The sequence below is a fragment of the Euwallacea similis genome, chromosome 1, assembly GCF_039881205.1.
Source record: "Euwallacea similis isolate ESF13 chromosome 1, ESF131.1, whole genome shotgun sequence".
Lineage (NCBI taxonomy): Eukaryota > Metazoa > Arthropoda > Insecta > Coleoptera > Curculionidae > Euwallacea > Euwallacea similis.
Window position 1 is genome coordinate 2,071,757 of NC_089609.1, and position 20,834 is coordinate 2,092,590.

A 20,834-nucleotide genomic window follows, 5' to 3' on the forward strand; every position below is an offset into this window, starting at 1 on the left:
TTTTCCCCGACCCAAAGCAAGTTTCCCAATGCTGGAAAGGTCGCCAGCTGCAGGACAATAATTCAGGATCAATGAAATTAAATAATAAACATGATAATGGCTTTTTTTTTTGGTCTTTATTGTCAGTCAAAAATTATGCGTTTTATCATAAATCCTAGTAACATAGGCGGGACTTACGCCTTATTATGCGGTTACCACTTAATTTGATATGGATTTCCTTATACAATACAAGATTCCAGTTGTTAATGCCAACTTATGTGAACTTGCTACAATAATAGGTAATTATTACTAGTAAAAATAGACACATTTATTCCTAGATGTTATATCTTTATGAGTATATTTTTCGATTCAGCAATATAGTTCTTATGCATTCATAAAACTCTTTAGGAACGAATGTTTTACTTATTATAAAAATGCAGGAAGATCATTTAAATATTTTATGTCTACCGTTTGCATTAGCACAGATAAATATCATTAAAAAAAAATCTAATGTACTAACAGATATAAATCTATCAGTTTCGGGCAATTTTGAATTTTAACTAACGAAAACTAATCTAAAAACTAGTGATAATTTCAATAATTAATACATGTATAGAATTACAACACGATTATAAAATTAGAAAAACGTCATACAAATATATAGTATTTCTGTGGTAAAATAGTGTACAATCTTAAGAAGTAGACAAAAACACCGTTGTGTTTACTCTGTTTTAGATATACATTTTTGGAAAGCTCGTTTAATGTTTGAGTAAGTATAGGTGTTTCATATGTCGCGGAATCTTAAAAAATATGAAAATCACAGCACGTTATTTAATAATAGACGACAACAACGATAATTTCAAACAAGCTATTGTTCACAATGGGGCATTTACTACGAGTACTTTACAGTAAAACATGTATTCAAAGTTTGGAGGCAGCTGACGGGAATCGTCATCCCTGCCTGCATTGAAACAATGAAAACATCGGGATTGAAACTCACAATACCTATTCGATAACTCTGAGTTTTCAAATAAAATTAATGACGAGTAAAATCAATACTGATAAAGTTTTAATATATTTTTAAGTACAAATTGAAGTAAATGGAGGAAAAAGAAGCAACTGGACAACTGGACAAACGAAGGCTTCAGGAAAAAACATAACTAGAGAGGTGAAGTTACACCCACTAAACCTATTAATTAAAATCCTACTAAGCTCTACTGTAATCACATTACTGACAAGCATATTATATAACTTTCCATATTTATAATATACCTATATTTATCTATTTACCTACCGCCCTTTACGAGTAATTATAACGTTTGTACACCTATAAACACTTTTATTTGACCGCAATGAGCGTGGATGTTGGTATTTGCTTAGGAAGATGATTAAGATCGAACTGTCTACAATTTAGTAAACTAGACTTATACACTTCGTAGACTAAGGGGATAATCTTATTGGCACGAAAATATCGTCTTTGTAAGTTTGTGCTGTTAATTTGTGTAGCGATAAATTTAAACTGCATATGTGGCTAACATCAGGGACCTGCGAGAGGTTATTTAATCTAGAACTCGGCTTGATATCTCGGTGATGATCTTCCGTAACTAGAAGGTTTTCACCTAAACAAACGTCCAAACATAAAAAAGATTTCATCTAATGGTTATATTATCCTGTATATTCTCACTTATTATTCTCACAGAACTGACTATACGATCTGAATAATGCTGTTCGGCACAAAAAAGGCGAAGCAAAAAATGGTGCATCACCTCTTTTTATTTTAAATGGAACACGATTAGCCACCTTCAGCCATGCCAATGGATTTCATTGAGAGGATTCCACTGATATGTTTGAAAAGTGTATAGTTTTTGGTTATTATGCCACTGATTTAACGTTCGAAATATCCTGCTCAAAAGAATCTAAGGGGCAAGCTTATACTTTTGACTGTAATCTTTATACAGGGCGAATCTTAAGTAGGGGGTCTTCCTTTTAACACAACATAGACCTCAAAAAACTAAGCAACATAACAGGAGTTGGTCACAGCGGACCAATAAGTTGGCTTGCGAGATCACCAGACCTGAAGCCATGTGATTTATATTTGTGGGGTTATAAGAAAAGTTTGGTATTTACGACTGAAATTGACACGATGGCAGAGTTGCGTGAACGGATAGAAAACGCTGCAAAAATAATTCGAGCAAAAATATCTTTTCTAAAACCATATATAGAGCCATGGATAAGGCGACGATTTCAAGCACCTTTTGTAGCCAGTCTCGAAGCGAGCAATAATTAAAAGTGTTGTTATTTATTAAAACTTTCATACACGCATATTTCGATCTTTTTGAGATGTCAAAACAATAGTACATAAAAATTTTGCTTAATTTTTTTGATGTCATATTAAAAAGAAAACCACTTAAGATTCACCCTGTGGAATGACTAGTTTGCAATAAACGCCTCTCTCGTGTTAAACGTCCCGTTTCACGCTAAACGCGTTGGTTTCGAGTATCTCATCAATGATTAATACATTGAATTCATGATCCTAATGTTGCTGTTCCTCCGCCCAAGCCAAACGTAGAGCGCGATTTCTTCGACGCAGTATGGGACCCGCATTGGGTGTCGAGAGTGTAGACTAGATTTATGCAGTCGGTTTCTGGCAGTTTGGTCCGAAATCAATGTCCCATATAGGTTTCCAATCAGATCCCTAGCTGTAGCTGTTCTTGTACGCCAAGCTTGAATGGCCAAAAAATGATTTCGCCCTGCTGTCGCAATACGTGTACGGCCAGTACGTTTTTCTGCCACATCTCCAGTTTCTCGGTATCGTACTTCCAATCTACTAATAATCGACCTACATCATTTTTTTTAATTACATATGAGGATTTGTCAACAACTGTCTTTGTTCCCTAGATTATTCTGAGCAGTGTATTTACCGTGTGTTCATCAGAAAATTCCACAATTTAGGAGTTAAAGTCAAAGCAGTGATTAAAAGCGAGAATGGCCATATGAACATAAAACATCCAAACAGCAAGATCCTACCTACGTTTGTATATTTCGAAAAATAAATAGTATCACTGATCTCGTTCAAAACTTATTTGAACAGTCTAGTCTATATGATCTGTAATCAACCTACATTTATCTATACGACCAACAAGCAAATTCCTTTAATATTTATATTAATAGGATTCTATAGACGGCTTTTAACAATGGACAGTTTTGAAACTTTAAAATTTAGCAGCATTTTATTTAAAGCCTTCGACACCTAGATTATTACCTATCGCCGCTTTAAACGGAGCATTCCTAAATATCCTTATATTTTATTTTCTGCACGCATGGGTTCATCATGGAATTCGTCCCAAAAGGCCTAAACTAATTTCGGTGAATATGACTCGAACAAATATATCAAATACCACTTTAATTCATATCACTATATTAAGAAAATATTGTTATTCGTTCATAGGAAAATATTCTGGCGTACTGCGTCTTGAAAAGTTTTACATTTTTGGAACAGTACTTTTCAGATTTATTAAAAAGCCCTTGATGTATATACACAATAACCCTGTATTTCTTAAAGCCCAGAAAACGCATAAACAGTCACCATCCGGTGTCATCTTATGCTGAAAAGCTATAATGCGCATAATTCGATTTTTATCTCCGATAACTTACAAGTCACTTAAGCAACATATATAAGAAGCTGTCAGAAAATATTGTCATGCATTGGCCGGTTTTATTGCTTATTTGCTTTAATTACACTCAACTCGAAACAAAAATTAATAAACCAATAGGAACATGCACAAATAAGACATGGCAATTAATAAAATTAGGACCAAAGTCTGGGAACCTCAAGTAATCAAGTAAGATCCAGCCTTCTTGTTCACGTGTGCCCTTTTGTCGTGACATATGATGTGCACAAGCCTTAAGTTAGCCACGGTGAACAGATCATTATAAATAGCTTTAATGTCTAGCGAGTCTCCCTCTTTGCAGATCATTTGACCAACATCCAACAAAGCTTTGCTGATATTCGGAATAACACTTCTAGAACGCTCTATCCGATGATCGAGGTTCCAAGTTTGGAAGATAATGCGTTCTTCACGGCTTGTGTACGGATTAATGGAATGTTTCGGGACATACAAACAAGCTCGCTTGTCCCATCGACCATCGCAATAAAACTTCCCCATAGAGTCGCAGAGAGGCTTTAGGTTCGAGTTTCCAATAGCTGCGTGCCTGTCGAACAAATGCCCGTTATATTTATTTAGTTTCAACTTAGTTTGTAGTTCTGTTAAAAGTGCGTTTAGTTTGTCTGCAGGCAGGTGGGTTGCGTGGAGCAGGTCTTCTTTGGTTTTGTAGTAATATGTTCGGATTCGGTCTTGTGCCCTGCGGAACATATATTCTTCCTTTGACTTTGCTCTGGTGTCAAGGCCTGGTGAAATAAAAACATGTCTGCCGAAATGGTATGATTGGCGAAAATAGAGATGGTGATGGCAACATTCGGAAACGATTGTGTTACTTTGATTGTAACTAAATCGGAGTTGTTCTTCCTACTACAAAACCACGAAGGACTAGCTGATTACTTACAGTTAGATTAAAATGCATCACTTATACAATGTATAAATCGACGTGAAAAGACAGAGATCATGCACCCTAAGCAGTAACAAATATGTAGGTAAATGGTTTATCAAAAAAAAAAATTACCTTCGAACCACTCAGGATGATCCACGCGACTGCTCAATTTGACCTTTTCCGCGTCGATCCCCTTCAGAACTTCGGCCAATTTGAAAACTTTCGACTTCATTTTATCCGTAAAGAATTCTTGCACTTTCTGGCCCACGTTCAAATACTCTTCATTCACTTCCCTGATGGTTTTGTATAGCAATTCGGCGTCTGTTTCTGCTCTCTCGCCCGATTTAACCTGCAGCAAATATATATTATTAATATACAGGGTGTAACATATCACCATGGAGATATTTCAGGGGGTAATGATACTCTGCAAAATAATTAAAAAGCGCTAATAAACCCGTGGTCAAAAACGCGCCGTTTTCGATATACAGGGTGATGCATCCTGAAGAGTTTTTGTAATTTTGTTTTCGTTTTGATTTATTTTTATTTTGAGAAATTTAATTCAATGTTACGAATTGCATCAGGTAGTTGATAACTGAGCCGGATGGTTATTTTTTTACGTTACTTTCTTTGCATTTTTAATTTACATGAGGTATTTTTGCAAATTCTACAAAAAGGTCAAAAATAGGAAAATACCGCAAGAGACCAAAAGCTAAAGAACTGAAGAGGGAATATAAGTTTAGTATCGGAAATCACATAGGGTGTTTATGTTATTTTGTTGTAGAGGGTCTTAAAGCAAATAAGTGTATGAAATTTGAAAAATTTAACTTATTTTCACCCAATATTTTTGTATCTTTCGCAGTTTTCGTACAATTTGCTGCTCTGCATATGGAAAACGATACGTTTTTATCCATGGGCCTATTAGCATTTTTTTATTATTTTGCAGTCCTATTACTTCCTGAAATATCTCCATGATCACATGTTACACTCTGCATAATATTTCCTCCTAATCATTTTAATGGAATTCGCCCGGGGAAAAATAGTCGATCTATGAAAAGTATTACCCATATCAAGAGAGTTTGGGCAGGAAGAGTTTGAAAGTAGTCGTCACTCTCGATTGTGGTCCCATCGGGGGTCTGGAAGTTAATCTCCGAAGGGATGTAAGAAAGTTTGAACTTGTCGATGGTTTTTTTCTTTAGTTCTTCAAAGTTTTTTACGGCAATACCAACTCGGGTTTTTCTTTCTGCATCGGTCACTTTGTAGCCTCTGGTTGTGTTCGTCATTGTCATCTGGACATAAATAGAGATTTTTAATCCAGACTATCTGCTGTAGGTATATCCTCTTAGTAAGACGTGGCGAATGCATAAGTGAAGATAACAGAGCTTGATAAACGTAATAAATCAGAAAAAGAGACAAAATTTATGCCTACAAAATATGTATCGTGAGTGCGCGAGCTTTTTTCCGCAGTTGGAAAAAATGCCAGTTCCTACAGGCAAATGCGTGTAGGAAAGTTGGAATTAAGCATGACAGTAAAAACACAAAATTTAAATTTAAAATACAGAAATTGAAAAGTAAAAAATGCACCCAAACAGGTAAACACTAAACCAGTCAATACTAAAATGAGCAATTCAATTTTGATGGATGATCATGCAGGAACAGTAAAGTATCTGGATTTAATTGACTTCAATGTGCTGAACTCACAGTTCTAGCCTTGGAGCGCATTTGTTTGCCAGATACACTACTAGAAGGTGCAGATAAATGTATAATCACAGTTGCAGGTAATGTATCATGTAGGCTACATCAGTTGATATAAAATTAAAAGACAGTTTTAGCAACTTTTTGACTTTGGCTTGGTGAGAGGCCTCCAATAATTGCCAGTATTTTACGAGCCATTCCTCTCTCACTTTCCTGCTAATAGGTATGACTTTTTTGTATCACAAAATGTCATTTCGAAAGAGGACACAATTCCAAGTATCGAGCTGACCCAAACTAAACAAACCTACACATAAAGATATTTTCCTCTACTTTTACCATTGCAGCCCTGCATGTACAGGTAACTAAATGTTTTATAAGTCACTGAGGGCAAAATGACTCAAAACCAAATAACTACTAAACAATAATCAAATTCACTATAACGACTCTTTACTTTCGATTTCACTCTTACTCTTGGTATAAAACAGCCACTTGATCAGTTGAGGAACTCGCTTCACAAGGGTCCAAAATCAACTGGCAGCTGCACCAACACTGTTCTGAATTTAAAGGCTGCACTGGGGAGTGAAGGTGTGTAATAGGGCCAATGCCAATGCCAGACTAAATTTTCCTTTCTCCCAGGTCTGGAAAGCCAGGAAATGCAAGGGAAAACGCGCGCAGACGCCGTGGGTGTTGGATGAGGTGAAAAAAAATCTTTATTAACCTGCCTTTAACCCCTTCCTCAATATTAGGGAAATACTAAATGAGGAGGTATAAATGATTTAGAGGCATGATGTTGGAGAGTTTGTTTTCCTCAGGGAAACTTACAAGATTGTGTAAGTGGCTGTAGGAGGAACCCGAAAAAGGAAATTTTAACTCTCCATACATCATCGTTAGTTACATTATTGAAAACAATACATAACCATGAAATGAAACATATGTTTTTTTTGTTATCTATTCAAACTTCAGCGCAAATCGAGTATATTGCGATCTTCCTTTTTCCACACCTAGTAAAAAGAGATAACAATACATCGGTGTTTTTATCTTCCTGCGTAATATCATCTTACATAACGAAAAAAACTTCAATGTCATCACACAGATTATGCAACCCAACTTATATTTTATATCTCAACCTCATCAAAATTGTCATAAGACGATGGTAAAATTTAATTAATTTAAATAATTGAATAATTTAGAATAGTAACCAGGTCGAAACTCGGCCCTGAAATTAGAGCGAAATCCACAGAAACTGTGGAACAGAAATTAGAAAGGTTTGTCTGGAACTGAGGAAAGTTTTTCAGCATTCCTGATCTCTGAAATATTTATTCAAAAAAAGTATCCAAATCGAAAAATCTACAAAAAGTCACCTGGGGCTCATCTAACACATTACAAGTAATTAATGAGCAATGGCTTTTACATCCTTAATAAAAATACCCCAGACTAGTAAGGTAGCATCAGCCTCAGTGATATTTTTACATGGATCCGGTAAGTTTCTTCTTTTCAAAGTAATCGACTCATGCATTAAACCATTGTAATTCGTTTATTTCACCTAAACATGTTTGTTGCATGTAAACTTCTAATTTTCAGGAGACACAGGTCAAGGATTCTTAAACTGGGTAAAGTTTCTGATTGGTGATTTCAAGTCTCCTCATACTAGTTTCTACTTCCCCACGGCACCTTTAAGGCCCTATACACCACTTAAAGGAGAAGTATGTATTTTTATCTGAGCATTATCTTGGTTTAATGTCATTGGTCAGTCTTGGTTTTGCAAAAAGATCTCTAAATTAGTGAAAGGACCTTATAGACCACTATTAGATCTATAAATTATTTTAAATAATACAAATTCAAGTAGAAAGTCTTGTGAGATATATCCAGTAGTTTTTATAAATTTGTTTCTAAGTACCCAGTACACTATACTGTCCCCCAACACACTCCCTGCCTATAAGCTTAAGAGGTTTTAATTTATTAAAAGCCCTTAATGTTACGAGCTCACACACTGTCTTTTGTCGTTGAGTCATCAAAGGCAATGAAAATTGCCTCACACGTACACATATAATAGCATAGATACATAGACTGAAACACATTTTCTTTAAAACCATAACATGTTATGTTGTATTGGGACACCTGTACTAATGCGAATTTAGTGCAGTAAATGGTCGAATTTTTTACTGTCTTTGTCCTACAAAATACTAAAATGCCACTACTGAAACGTAGCACCAAGTGGCCTAAATTTGTAAGAACAATAAAGTAGTTTTTGCACAGTTTTTGTATTCATCTCCCTGTGCTTTCTAAACACAGGACAAGCTACTGTAGATTTGTCAAGAATTCTTTATTAAATTGGCGAAGATCAGCAGAAATCACGACAGAAAATTGCGTCAACGAGGGACGACACTGGAAAAATACAACAGTTTTTCTCCACATACCCTTTCCTGACTGTTTGTTCAATAATTTTGCAGGTCAGGTAAAACTGTTGGAAAAGAATGAGGTGAGTAGGGCCCTTTAGATACACGCAGATAGCACTCCATGGCCACATTGTCGTACCAAATGCGCACTTTTGACGCTCAAATTCGCCATTAATATTATGTAATCTCATTAAATGACTGTTGAACAACTGTTTGGCAAATGCATATAACGTTTAAGTGCAGCTATTCTCTTTTCCCTTTACAGTCCAGCTATGTGTGGTTTGATAGATATAGCATAACACCAGATGTGCCTGAACATATTGAGACATTAAATGACGCTGGTGAGCAAATTAAACTTCTGGTTGATGATATTGTTGCCAGTGGAGTCCCTCTGAACCGGATTATTATAGGTAAGAAAAAGAGAAAATTTAGAAGTGTTTATGCTTTTTTTCATATTTTCTGTTGTATTGTTACTGCTCTTGAGGTTGTAAATCGTTTGGTTGATTTTTTGGCTGATCTGATAACGCAGAAAATAATTCGTCAGTTACTTCAAAATCTTCACATTAAGCCGTTTCTCAGAAAGCACTGAAGAACAGGTTTTTCATGCATTACTTTTCGTTTCAGGTGGTTTTTCGATGGGCGGTGCTCTGGCTCTACATTCAGCTTTCCGTTATGCTCCCGGCCTAGGAGCAGTTTTCGCCCTCTCCTCATTCCTCAACAAAAATTCCGCTGTTTACTCAGAACTCAGAGCGGAATCAACACCTTTGTATATGGCTCACGGTGAGAGAGACACGATGGTTCCTATTTCGTGGGCTAAGAAATCGTTTGAAGAATTAACAAAGCTCAACGTCAAAGGGGAATTTATTTCTCTGGGATACACTTTACACGAAATAAAAAAGAGCGAATTGCAAGGATTATTCAGGTGGATCGAACGATATTTACCTCCACTGGAATCAGATACCAGTCAGTCTTCTTGAGAGTTCACTCAAAATACATTTCATGTGATAATACTTTAACGATCCATTTGTGAAGGTTTTTGAAAAATAAATTTACACAGAATTTTAATGAAGTTTTCTTTAATATTGCTCCCCACCTGTAGGTAATTCTCTTTTTATTTCCTATTCGGAATCGCTTAACTTTAAATAACTTCAAACAAATTTCAAAATTTGTGAGGTACAAAACAATTCAAATCAAAATTACTTAACAAGTGCGGAAGGTAAGGCTTTTCGCACGCACTTAGCTCAACTTTACCTTAGTCTATTGCGGTAGAGGTGCCACTTTTCAAAGGAAAAAGAAAGTAGATAGAACGACGTCGGGTAGCAATACTATTAAGGTTTATTTGTTTCATTTCTTCCAAATAACGATTTACCCATGCTCAAGCATCTCGCTTAAATCGTTATTATTATTAAATTGATGAGTGTCTATTTGCTGCCCTCTTGATTGTTATAAATCAGCATAGCTAAGTTGGAACTTATTTGCCTTATTTTTTTTACCCTGTTTGCATGTAGCTTAGAAAGCTTTTGTTCGGCGCATGTCCTCTGACCGTACCTGAGCTTTCCTTCACGCCGGCGTCTTTGGTGGCAAAACTGCAATTACCTGCATTTCGAATGGCAATTGAATGATGTAAAATTCACAACAAAAATATGGATGTATTCTCATTGTTAAAAGCTTTATTTAAGAACATGTAAAATAATTTATTACAAAAAAAAAACAACTTAAATCTACAACGTATATAAGTAATCACAACTTGGAATGGTCATTATTTTTGTAATATCACTGAAAGGTACCGTCGAAGTATTAAGATTCCTGGTAATAACTGTCCCATAATGAAGTATCGAATTGCAGGTGTTATTTGATAACATCATTTCAGTGCGTGTCACTTAGCATTTTTTGTGGGGCAACGCTGAAAAGTTTGGGTGGAAAAAAGGGGACTGACTTCCTAAGCATTTGCGCGCCTTTTCCGGACACCCTGTGTATAAGGAGTAAGATGTTCTGGGGACGTCACTTCGAAAATCGAAATATCTACGTAGAATATATTAAATGTGTTCAGTGGTCATCAGATACGAACATACAAAGGTTTTGAACGAAATTAAACGATTTTAAACGTCCAACATTAATATTATCTACAGAGCAGTCGATTTGTTTATTGTTGTGCATATCAACCTTGATGTAATGTATATAGGGAGTTTTCGCACTTAGCGGTTAGAGTAGGCTAAAACTCTCAAAAATGCTATCCCGGCACCATCATCTTGAATGGTGGTTGGATTAATCAAGCAGATGCTCCCCATGTCTTTCTCTTGACCGGTTCGGCTGAACACTTCGTAAGGATTCTTGTTAATTCCTAGGGTATAGGAAAGCAGAAGAGAAATATACTGTGTGTTCGACCAACACAGAGATCTGGAAAATCGAATGTCGAAGGTGGACGGAAAATAGAGGTTTGTTTAACTGGTTCGGAATGACGATTTATTGTGGTCAACGAGGGCATTTTCTGCAAGCACACACGTTGAACAATGTGGGTTTTTTTCTAAATAAGTGTGTGGAAATGACACTCGAATTCCTAATGCAGAAAATTAAATATCGTTTTATCATCGGTTTTGATTAATTAGAAATACATGCATATTTCCATTTACAAGCAAATTATTGCATTCAACCACTGTTAAAATGCTTCTTCTGGTGATATTTGGGTACTTACGTCCAAAATTAGACAAAAGACAAACTGGACAGAAATATGAGAAAAAAGGGAAAATCTCGTATGAAACGTGCTAGCAAACACTATGCGGTTTAACGAATGTTCTTTCAGAGGCCTGCTCGTTACAAAAAATAGTACATTTCACAACTAGTTACAAAAGAGCTACTAAGTCAAATCGTTCATGTCATCTATGCGGATGCGAAAATGTTTCTAAGGAAGGAAATATTAAAAAATATACGGTTTTTCAAATCGCTTTCATCTGAACCTGCAAATGGGCTACAAAGCTGACTATACGAATGGTTTTCGATATACACAACAGACCTTTATCAAGGGAACACCCGGTGGGTAGCTATTATGCAACTCTGTCTTACTAATCGTACCATCGTCATTTAGGTACATATATTATATTGAATAAATTATATACACTGAAGTATCACTTCCACGACTTGCATTCAGGGCAATAATTAATGGCATTTGTTGATACGTCTCAGAATTATGGCATTCCAACACCTTTATCCAAGGCAGCAAACAGGGGCTTCCCATGACATCTGCAGATTTTCAATACAGTTAAGTTAACCTCTGTTAATTTCTAAACGAGCGAAGATATCAACGACTTGGAAATTGGAGGTTTCCAAGTCGTCCAAAAACTCGACTCGTCCTTAGGGGTTCTACTGGGACATGTTGGGGAAAAAATAAAATCGAAATTTGTCAGTGATAGTGCGTTACAAAAATGCTTAAAGCGACAGACCAGGAAAGTAAGAAACTTTAACTTACATATACAAATAAAAAGAAAAATTTTAAACTTCAACACCCTGTATCTCGGATGCGGCCCCACGTTCAATGAGGAACTCACCTTAAAATCATGCAAAGAAATTATCCTACGACCAGTTGGCATACTATAGTTTTTCTATATTACCACTAGAAACCCCACTTTCCTAGGCACAGCTCTAAAGACCATTTAAAAATCCTTCTTTGAAAACCTTAGAGTTTTGCAGCTCGCTCAAGAAGGAACCATCAGACGGCCTCTTGTTCTCACTGGAATCGGTTTTTTTGAAGGATGGATGCTCTGCAAAGTTTTTGGAATCCTCTGGTTCGGGGCTTTGCTCTGGTTCTTGAGCGTTGAATCTGGAATAGTTGTTTTGTCAATGTACAGGGTGTTTCGCAATAGTATGTAAAAAAAATCATATGATCATGAGTCCGTTTCCGCTCTCTGCCTAAAATACAGGGTGATACTTTTTTTAGTTTTTTCCTATTTAGTCTGGTATTAAATATCTTTTTTGTGAAATTTGGGGAGCGTAAAATAGGTGCAGATATATGTCCTTTAAGGGGAAAGCAAGGTTTTTAATTTCACCAGTGGCTGTCCTGTTGATATGATCCTGAACATTTTCAACAAAAAAGGTGGTACGCCACTGGGCTTTTTAAAAATAAAAACAATTTTCTGAATGCTCCATATTTCTGTGAAAAAAGGGTTTTTTGAATATTTTTCACAACTTTAACCATTTGTATGGAAAAAAAATAAAACGCAAAGATTTGCAACTGAGAAATCACATAAAATACCCTGTACGTTCAATTAGAGAGTTGGGAGGTGGAGTCAAGTTGAGCGGTTTAACATCTACATTTAAATTCATAAAATTTAATATTCAATTGATTTTTTTTCACTTTTTTACCTACTTCTGGCTAAACGCTAAAAATTCCAAACTCAACTATACCTAGTGGTATTAATTTGGGTACCTGTGAAATATCTCGTTCAGCGATGGGGCCATTTTGAGCAGTTCACTTCCCACAGTCCTCTCATATTCTAACTTTTGCTTCTCCACTTTCAAGCGTTCCCGTTCAATTTCCAGGTTTTCTCGTTGGAGCATGAGCATTTCCTTTAAGATACTGGATACCTCTGTAAGCAAAAATAATATCCCAATAAACCCGTTTTTTTATGGTAAACACTTAAACCCTATTCCGGCCCTGTGCGAATGAACCGATAAAAGTAAATTTATTCAGTTCATTTGTTGGTGCTAAATTTAACATCAAGGCAGTTTCCATGGAAGCCGAAATGACACCAAGACCCAGGATTTATTTCATTGTTTCCATGGAAACATAAATAATTAATAATGCGGCCCTGCATAGGAACCTTGAGATTTTTGCCTAATAACTACTAATTATGTTGCATATCAAAAATAGTTATTTTTACCAGCGTTAAATCCTCCTGCATTCATGACTGCTGGATTATTTACGGTGTTCATTAGGGGCACTGATTTTTGCGCCATCCCCGAAGTCGGACTCTGCCCCTGCACCCCATTCAAAATCAGCAGGGGAATGGGTAGGGGACCGTTGCCTTTGACCATTCCATTCCCGGTAGGGATAGTCTGGATTTTCGAAGGGGAGACTGCATTAGAAGGCATGCTCATTTTTACTGGCTGCAACAGCTGGGTGTTTTGCACGTTAGGGGACATTCTGGTGGTGGTGTTGTTCATTAGGTTTTGGGCTATTTGTATCCGATGATATGTGGTCGGGGGTTGCGCGGGGACGGAAGAAGGTGAAGGCATTGATGAGGGTTTTGGCGCGATTTTTATGGGGGTGAACAGTTTCTCCTCTTCCTCAATGATAAGCGGTGTGATGGTAGCGGGTAGGGCCGATGGTGTTTCGTCGAACTCGTCGTCAGATCTGAAACCAAAGGGTCGGATATTAAACTTTTCAAGATCAAGTTTGATAGAAATTCGGATTTTAACGACGTTTTTCGATGTCATTAATTAAATATCTCGATGAAAAATAAATACATTATTGATGTCCAATTTGATGGTAAAAAGCGCATTGCGATGCTGTTCTGCGGCAAAAAACTGAGCCGTTATAGTTTTAGTACAATAAAGCGCGTGAGCCCTAGTAGAATAAAGCAGGCAGCGTGAGCAGCAAGCAGGACAGATGTCTTCGATAGGTTCATGATGAGGCAGTTGAAGATCGTAGAAAAAGCACTGTGGCCCATTCGGAAATGAGACATGTTAGGCTGGCGCGAAACTGTTGACCCCGCTTGCGGCTCGCTATTGAATCCAAAGAAGTCCCTCAAAGTCATCGAGGTAACTATTAGACACTTACCCGTTGCTGTTCGAAGACTCTCCGTCGTCATTTATCTCAATATCCTCTTCCTTGATCTCTGCATTGACATCGCTAAGCAAATTGTGGTTGTATACTAAGCTTTGCTGCAGTGCGTTTTTTTTACTCAAAATATCGTCCATGGCTTTGTAGTGCGGCCAGTCAGGGTCCACGGTCCCAATTCCGGCCCCCGTGGCCATAGATTTTTTGATCCGGTGATAGAGACACTTGAGATTGCGAATTCGAGTTTTGATCTCGTCGGGAGTTCTGTAGAACCCATGCTTCTGCATGTTGGAGGCGATGAGCTTCATTACAGGCGCTTTGCGGTGGGTCAGGTAGAGCCTGTGCTGGACCACAGGACTTCCCCAGAGCTGGATCAGCAACTTGGTTTCGTCTTCCCGGAAGTTGGTGGTCCGCTTTTTGGGGGCGTTTTTGAAGTCCATCTCTGGAGCCTGGAAACGGTTATTTTATTAGCACCTGGAGCACCGCGCGAAAACTCCCCGTTCCCCGCGAAAACTAAGCCTGGCGAGTGGGCCCCCCTGGATATTTCCACCTTTGGGCGTTCAGACAGATTTACTGGTTGGAACCCTTCCTCGGTACCCAAGATTTGGGATAAAAGCGCGCCAAAACTCATCTGCACTAAACGTAAAGTAACGTGATTTCGGGGACCTCGGGAACGATAGAGGTAGTTTTAGGGAGGCTAGGAAGTCGGGAGCAGAGTAACAGCGAGGGGGCAGTAATGACGTGCGGTGTCTTCAGGTAGCGGCGCTGAAAAGCCGGTGTGAGCTGTAAAGTAAGATGAAGAAAGCGTAACGGTTTCTAAATTGCCCAGGGACATCGATTTTTGGAGAGAAACTGGCAGTGGTGCCTTATAAGGGAGGGTAAAAGGGTGCCTGAGCCCGTGCAAAGTACCATCTTGGGCCTTCCAACAGCCACCCGATCCACCAGGGAGGGGGGGGCGTGACGTGACTCACTGACGTTGACAAACTCAGTTTGAGTATACCAAAACTCTCCGAGCCCCAGGCGAAACTGGGAAATTTTTTTTTTTTTTTAAATGAAGTTTTCTACCGAGCGTTTTTTGTAGAGTGGCCAGCCGCGGATATTAACCCTCAAAAAACATGTTTCAACGCGTGCCGATTTCTCCCCAGCGTTACCCAAACCGAACGAAGCGCGGCAACGCCGCTTTCAAGTTTGCCATCAAATTTATGGCCCCTTGTCCTATTTATGGCCCTTCTACCTCCGGGTTTAGGAATGAGCGATTAGCCACGGTAAAAGGATGAATTGCACCACCCCGTATGCACGTGAAGTAAGGTGTCAGCGATCAAGGTCATCATCCAGCAATATGGCAATTAGTAAGGTACTGTGGAAATGCGACTCTTCCGATTTTTATTTGCTGATCTCCTTGATAAAACTCCCCAATTTAATTCCTATATCGATCGCCCTTGCCATGACGCAGGGATTGTTCAATACATTGCGCGCCGGCAAACTCGCATTTGTGGGTATTGTTTGCTTAGGAATAGGAATAGGAACCCGACAAAAAAATCTACCTAAATATCGTCAGTCCTGGCCGATTTCAAATTAAATATAAATACACTAATATTAACGTCGCTACTTTGCCGCGTGCAGGTAGGTGTTTATCCGCATATTTCCCTCGTGGGTCCAAAGGAATAAAAACCGTGGCGGGCAAGAATGTCACGTTTTCAAGAACTGCGCAGCACTATTTTATCAAAATACTCCGATGTTCCAATTATGACGATGCACCTCTTTAATTATCCTAAATGCTGTAACGCCTCCCTGGCCGCGGAGCATGCACTAGTATGAAATGCAATCGGAACTACATAGGCAACATGCGGACTTACCCGGCTTAAGCGACTTTACTCAGCCCTTTACGCACACTATACTAGAACCTCCGTCTCACGTAGCAAAAGCGATCTTTGCAGTATCGAACAGAAAAAATGCCAATATAAACTAATATAAAGAACAATAACGGCGCTAACTGCGAACGGTTGCGAATTTGGTGAAGTCGATTATGCCCGCGTTACCTCTACACGCTAAACTAAGGGGTGCTCAACCACCCTACTCAAATGTGATCGATACTTACCCTAAAGCATGCGCACATCTGACTTCAGCTTAAGTAGGGCGCCAGCTTATGTCGTCCCTTCCCTATCGCCCTTTGGGTTGCTCAATGCTCTGTCCTTCTCTGCGAAATGGCGCGAAATATCGCAACGTGCATTTGTCGCTCGTCCGTCCTTGTCACGGCCGTGGTGGTGCGATAACGCTCTCTTTCTTTCCCTGCATTTACCTTCCTTTTCTTTGTTCGGGACCGGCTTTGCGAGAGTCAGCTGTTTCAGCCGGTGCGATGCCAATAAGGACGATTATCGCAACGGGCAACCTTGTTTTTAGAGCCACAGCCTACTATGTTTGGTGGTTCGGCCAGACGGACAGAGGTGCAGAGGGAAAACGTCCATTTCGAAACCGAAAAGGCGCTTTTCGCAAGTGCTCGTGAATTTCCCTTGCATCTACTAACAGCTCTAGATATGAGAGAAATAACTGATTTCCCTCGCTAGTTAAATAATTCCAATTTTGAAACCTCTTAAGCGTGGAGGACGGAGGTCTGGGCTGCCAACACGGCTGGCATTAGCCGAAATGGATGCATTTATTATTTATTAGAGCCGTTTTCTGTTAATAGCCGTATTGATCCATATTTCTAAACTCCATTTGAACGGTGAAGTCTGTATTTCACTTTAAGAAAATGCGGAGTTTTTATGAACATCTATGATTTCGCGTCAATTTCGCTTCAGCCTTGCTCGAGCGTGTTTTCGAACACCGTTCAAAAACATTCCCATACGACTTCACGAATTCAACCGTTGGGATTTTGGGGACCATTAAAATCATAAGAGGTGCTCGAAAGGTTCATCTTTCACTTCCAACCGCAGCCCTATGCGCCTCCTGAAATTCGGCATTGATTTTAAAATATCCCCTCCTCTCATTTCGGTCCATAAAGTTGCGATGATCCTCCTTCGCAGCTGATTAAAATTGTGGTGGGTACAGGTTCATAAATGAGGTCTTTCATAGTTCCCATAAATAATAATCTAATGGGAATAGATCTGGTGAACGAGCCGGCCGACATATTAAGAGATTAGGAGATGCACCAACTAAGCGTCGGATTTCATATATGGCATCGCCACCTTGTGGAATAGGAAAAGTTAGGGCACATTTGGTCATGGGTACGTTATAAAAGTGTGCTATGTTGAGGAGCTCACTGTAGCTAGTATCTTGTGGCCAATATTTGTCAAAATTAGGTGTTTCATGTTCTTCAGCTAAATAAGTAGTTCTTCGAAGCGGTGCGAGCAATTCTTGTCAGAAGGGATTTTCACGGAGCGTACCGTAATATTTTCCATAAGGCAAATAATACCTTAACTTTTGTACCGGGTTATATACTTCATATTAAGTCCATAGCTCAAAAATAGTCATCTGACAAATTTAATAAAAATAAAAACTAGTCTATTATTATTGAGTCCGGCTCTGCCTAGACGTTTTATCTATGCAAAATAAAGGCCGCTCTGATTGGCAATGTCGTCTTTGAGAGGCAAATTACCATTCAGGAAGAACTTCGCGGTGGCTTAGAAATTTACCGGGTAAAGGGGATTAAAGTGATTAAAAAGGATTTCTTCTAACAATATTTATTTGAATATGGGGAGTTTAGGAAGACATCCGAAATTAAGCCACTGGCGACAATTTCGCGCTTCTTTGGCAGACCCGGACTCAGCACCAAATCCCTATTCCGAAAAACTTGTTGATTGCCTAAATTAAAAAGTGTTTATTGATTTGAATAAAGAGGTCTTTTACCGTTTTTGAGATGCATAATAAAGGAAAAATCTAATTTAAACTATTCGATTTCGCTGATTAAAGGAAGACACAAATTTTCAAATAAATCGTCTATATATCACGAAGTTGCGTTTCTTCAATATACAGGGGGCCTAAAATAAGCACCTTGATGTATGGAAATCTCGGGAACGGTGTGAGGTACTCACATGGGTAAATGCAGAGAAATTTGCATTTGTGTTTGGTTGTTGGTAACCAATAAGGCTACACGTTGTATGTGTCTACTTTTCATATACAAAACTGTGTTTAACTGCTCTTTAAGGAAACCATTGTCTTTCCACTGATAGGAGAGACCTTATCGCTATTGCAAATCTAAATTCCATGACACTGAAATAAAAAAGACTTTGTGTCTTTCTCTAATCGGCAAGAACTCAAATAACCTTTCTTTATCGGAATTGACACAACAATATAAATGAATATGAACTTAAGTAACTTATGTGTTTATTTACTTAATATTGGAATATTACCAATCTGATTTGGAAATACACTGTATTTCTTTCCTAGCAATGAAAGCAGTGACGAACATTCCAACATGGTGATATTTTCGGTAGCACTGGAACTCTTAGTGTTATGAAAGCTAGGAACGGTCATTTCCAGTTTATTATGGACATAGTACCACATAGTGATAAATTATGAGTTCGTATCCCGTTCCTGACCTGCTGCGTATCTCAGCCAAATTCCGAGGCCTCGAAACACACGAGAGAACTAAACTTTTATCAAGATCTATCAGTTTTAATGAAAAGAAATCATGTGAGTACTTACGGAATTTATTAATTGCGATTAAAGCGGTAGCTAATTAGTTATTTGGATTAAGTTCGTCAAGTTGTTTCCGTGTTGCTGCTATGCCTCTAGATGGCGGTAGAAGTTTGGCGTTGCCGCTTCTAGGTGATGTTAGATCGTCTTATTTGTGTGTTAGATTTTCTTATTTGAAAAGGTGATTAGCAAGATTCATAGTGTACGCATTAATTAGCGTGTTAGTTCTGGCTCGTTACGGAGCATCCACTGCCAGGTTCCGAGAATTAAGTGCCCTCTCTTTTCACCAAAAAAAAAGAATTTGACAATTATTTTAAGGAATTTCCTTAACAGATACAGGAATCGGACAGGAAATCCTGCAGTACGAATCATTTAGATTCAAAATAGATTTTGTCTCCAATGCTAGAATACCTATCGAATTGTGTTTATATCAGGTTGAAAAAAGTGTCATGCTTTGCTAATTTAGTCAATGCACTAGGCCAAGGAAACTTCGATCTTCAAGGTTGATATTGGTACAATTAGAAGAAAATAAAGAATATTCACCTTTAAGGTAAAATAATAAACTGCGACACCTTATGCATGTTAATGTGATTCTCCAATGCTATGAACTGGGTTAACATGTTACCTTCAAATGTGCGAGTTACTGCCTAATGAATTTATTTATTGGTTTGGAGAGTTACAGCCTTATGGACGGGCAAATAGAATTTTCCTCTAGCCCGGTTCGTTGGTGGCGGTTTATTGCGCCATTGGTTCATGGTTATTAATTTCTTTTCTCACGGCATCCATAATTCCGTTTCGCTGTAGTTCTCTTTTAATATTTTCTTTGCGGATTTTTTAGTTTTAATTATTTTCGCTGAAATCTTTATATCCTAATTATCGTTTTTTAGCATGTTCCGCTAGCTGCTTGTTTAGTTACTTTAGTTTCTTTAAATTTCTTACATGTTTTGTTCCCAGTATTTTCCTTGTAATTTTTCTCATGATTTCGAAGATTTTTTCTTTTTTTTCTTTCCATTTTTCTTTCTCTGGTTTGTCCCGCTACAATTTTCCTTTAACTTTTTCCATATGGGTTTTTTTCAGAATTCACTTTTATTTTGATTTTATCGCCAATCTTGATCGACATTCGTCCTTTTTTCCCCTTTAAAATTCCATATAACTATATTTCTGACAAAAATTCTGAGTGCTGCATCTATTGACATGCTCGAAACCCGTTTGGTAATGACGATGGCGTGCCTGCACCTGCACCTGCAATAATTAACATCAAAATCCGGGATACTCATTTGATGAAAAAGAAATCATGAAAATTCAAAAAGAAGACCATATATAAGAATTTCCATAATAGCTGCATTGTGTAATACATCACTGTCCTCCTTCTTGGGGCAATTGGTATGCTTAGCAGAACTGTTTATTTTGCTAATGACAATACCTTATCAATATTTTATTGCAAATCAATCCTTATTAAATAATACGAAACAAGCGGCAATAAAATTGCGTAAAACGGATACCTGTAACATATCCGGTTATAAACGGTTTAATTTTTCTATATATCAAAAACCTACTTAACCTTCAGACATTTACCCACTTTAGGGCCAAATTATGAATGTGATGTTAATTTTATCATCATCAGCTGGTTTGCGTAGAAACCAAGAGTCTGACCTAACTGAAGTTTGATTTCAACGTTAGGCTCATTTTCTGTGTTTTTTAGAAAATAGCTTAGAATTAAAGTTAACAAGGGGTTAATAATTTAGACCTTAGAACCAAAATTAATATGACAGTTCCTTAAATTATCTTAAATAATAACTTATATAGGTAGT

At 37.9% G+C, this 20,834-nt stretch overlaps 4 protein-coding genes across 7 annotated transcripts in view; 2 read left to right on the forward strand and 2 right to left on the reverse strand.

Moving 5' to 3' along the window:
• The window catches only part of metl (methyltransferase-like protein), a 57,258-nt gene that overhangs the window by 24,770 nt on the left and 11,654 nt on the right, over positions 1-20,834 (forward strand). The window lies entirely within an intron of this gene.
• Drep4 (DNA fragmentation factor-related protein 4) lies at positions 106-7,045 on the reverse strand. The gene is made up of 4 exons (XM_066406711.1): positions 6,689-7,045; positions 5,589-5,813; positions 4,660-4,876; positions 106-4,387 (listed from the first exon to the last, which is right to left on the reverse strand). Exons 2-4 carry the CDS (start codon positions 5,811-5,813, stop codon positions 3,810-3,812), a joined length of 1,020 nt encoding a protein of 339 aa, XP_066262808.1. The 5' UTR covers positions 6,689-7,045; the 3' UTR covers positions 106-3,809.
• On the forward strand, positions 7,418-9,657 carry LOC136414676 (lysophospholipase-like protein 1). The gene is made up of 4 exons (XM_066398842.1): positions 7,418-7,698; positions 7,801-7,922; positions 8,881-9,025; positions 9,240-9,657. The coding sequence occupies exons 1-4, from the start codon at positions 7,620-7,622 to the stop codon at positions 9,590-9,592; spliced, it is 699 nt and encodes a 232-aa protein (XP_066254939.1). The 5' UTR covers positions 7,418-7,619; the 3' UTR covers positions 9,593-9,657.
• LOC136411541 (uncharacterized) lies at positions 10,268-16,689 on the reverse strand. 3 transcript variants are annotated; one of them, XM_066394160.1, is made up of 6 exons: positions 16,487-16,689; positions 14,389-14,837; positions 13,490-13,962; positions 13,036-13,195; positions 12,221-12,429; positions 10,268-12,157 (listed from the first exon to the last, which is right to left on the reverse strand). In XM_066394160.1, exons 1-5 carry the CDS (start codon positions 16,502-16,504, stop codon positions 12,252-12,254), a joined length of 1,278 nt encoding a protein of 425 aa, XP_066250257.1. In that variant the 5' UTR covers positions 16,505-16,689; the 3' UTR covers positions 10,268-12,157; positions 12,221-12,251. The 3 variants fall into 3 exon arrangements, with proteins under 3 accessions (XP_066250257.1, XP_066250248.1, XP_066250265.1); XM_066394151.1 differs by having other exon boundaries at positions 10,268-12,429; XM_066394168.1 differs by lacking the exon at positions 16,487-16,689 and adding an exon at positions 16,245-16,455 and having other exon boundaries at positions 10,268-12,429.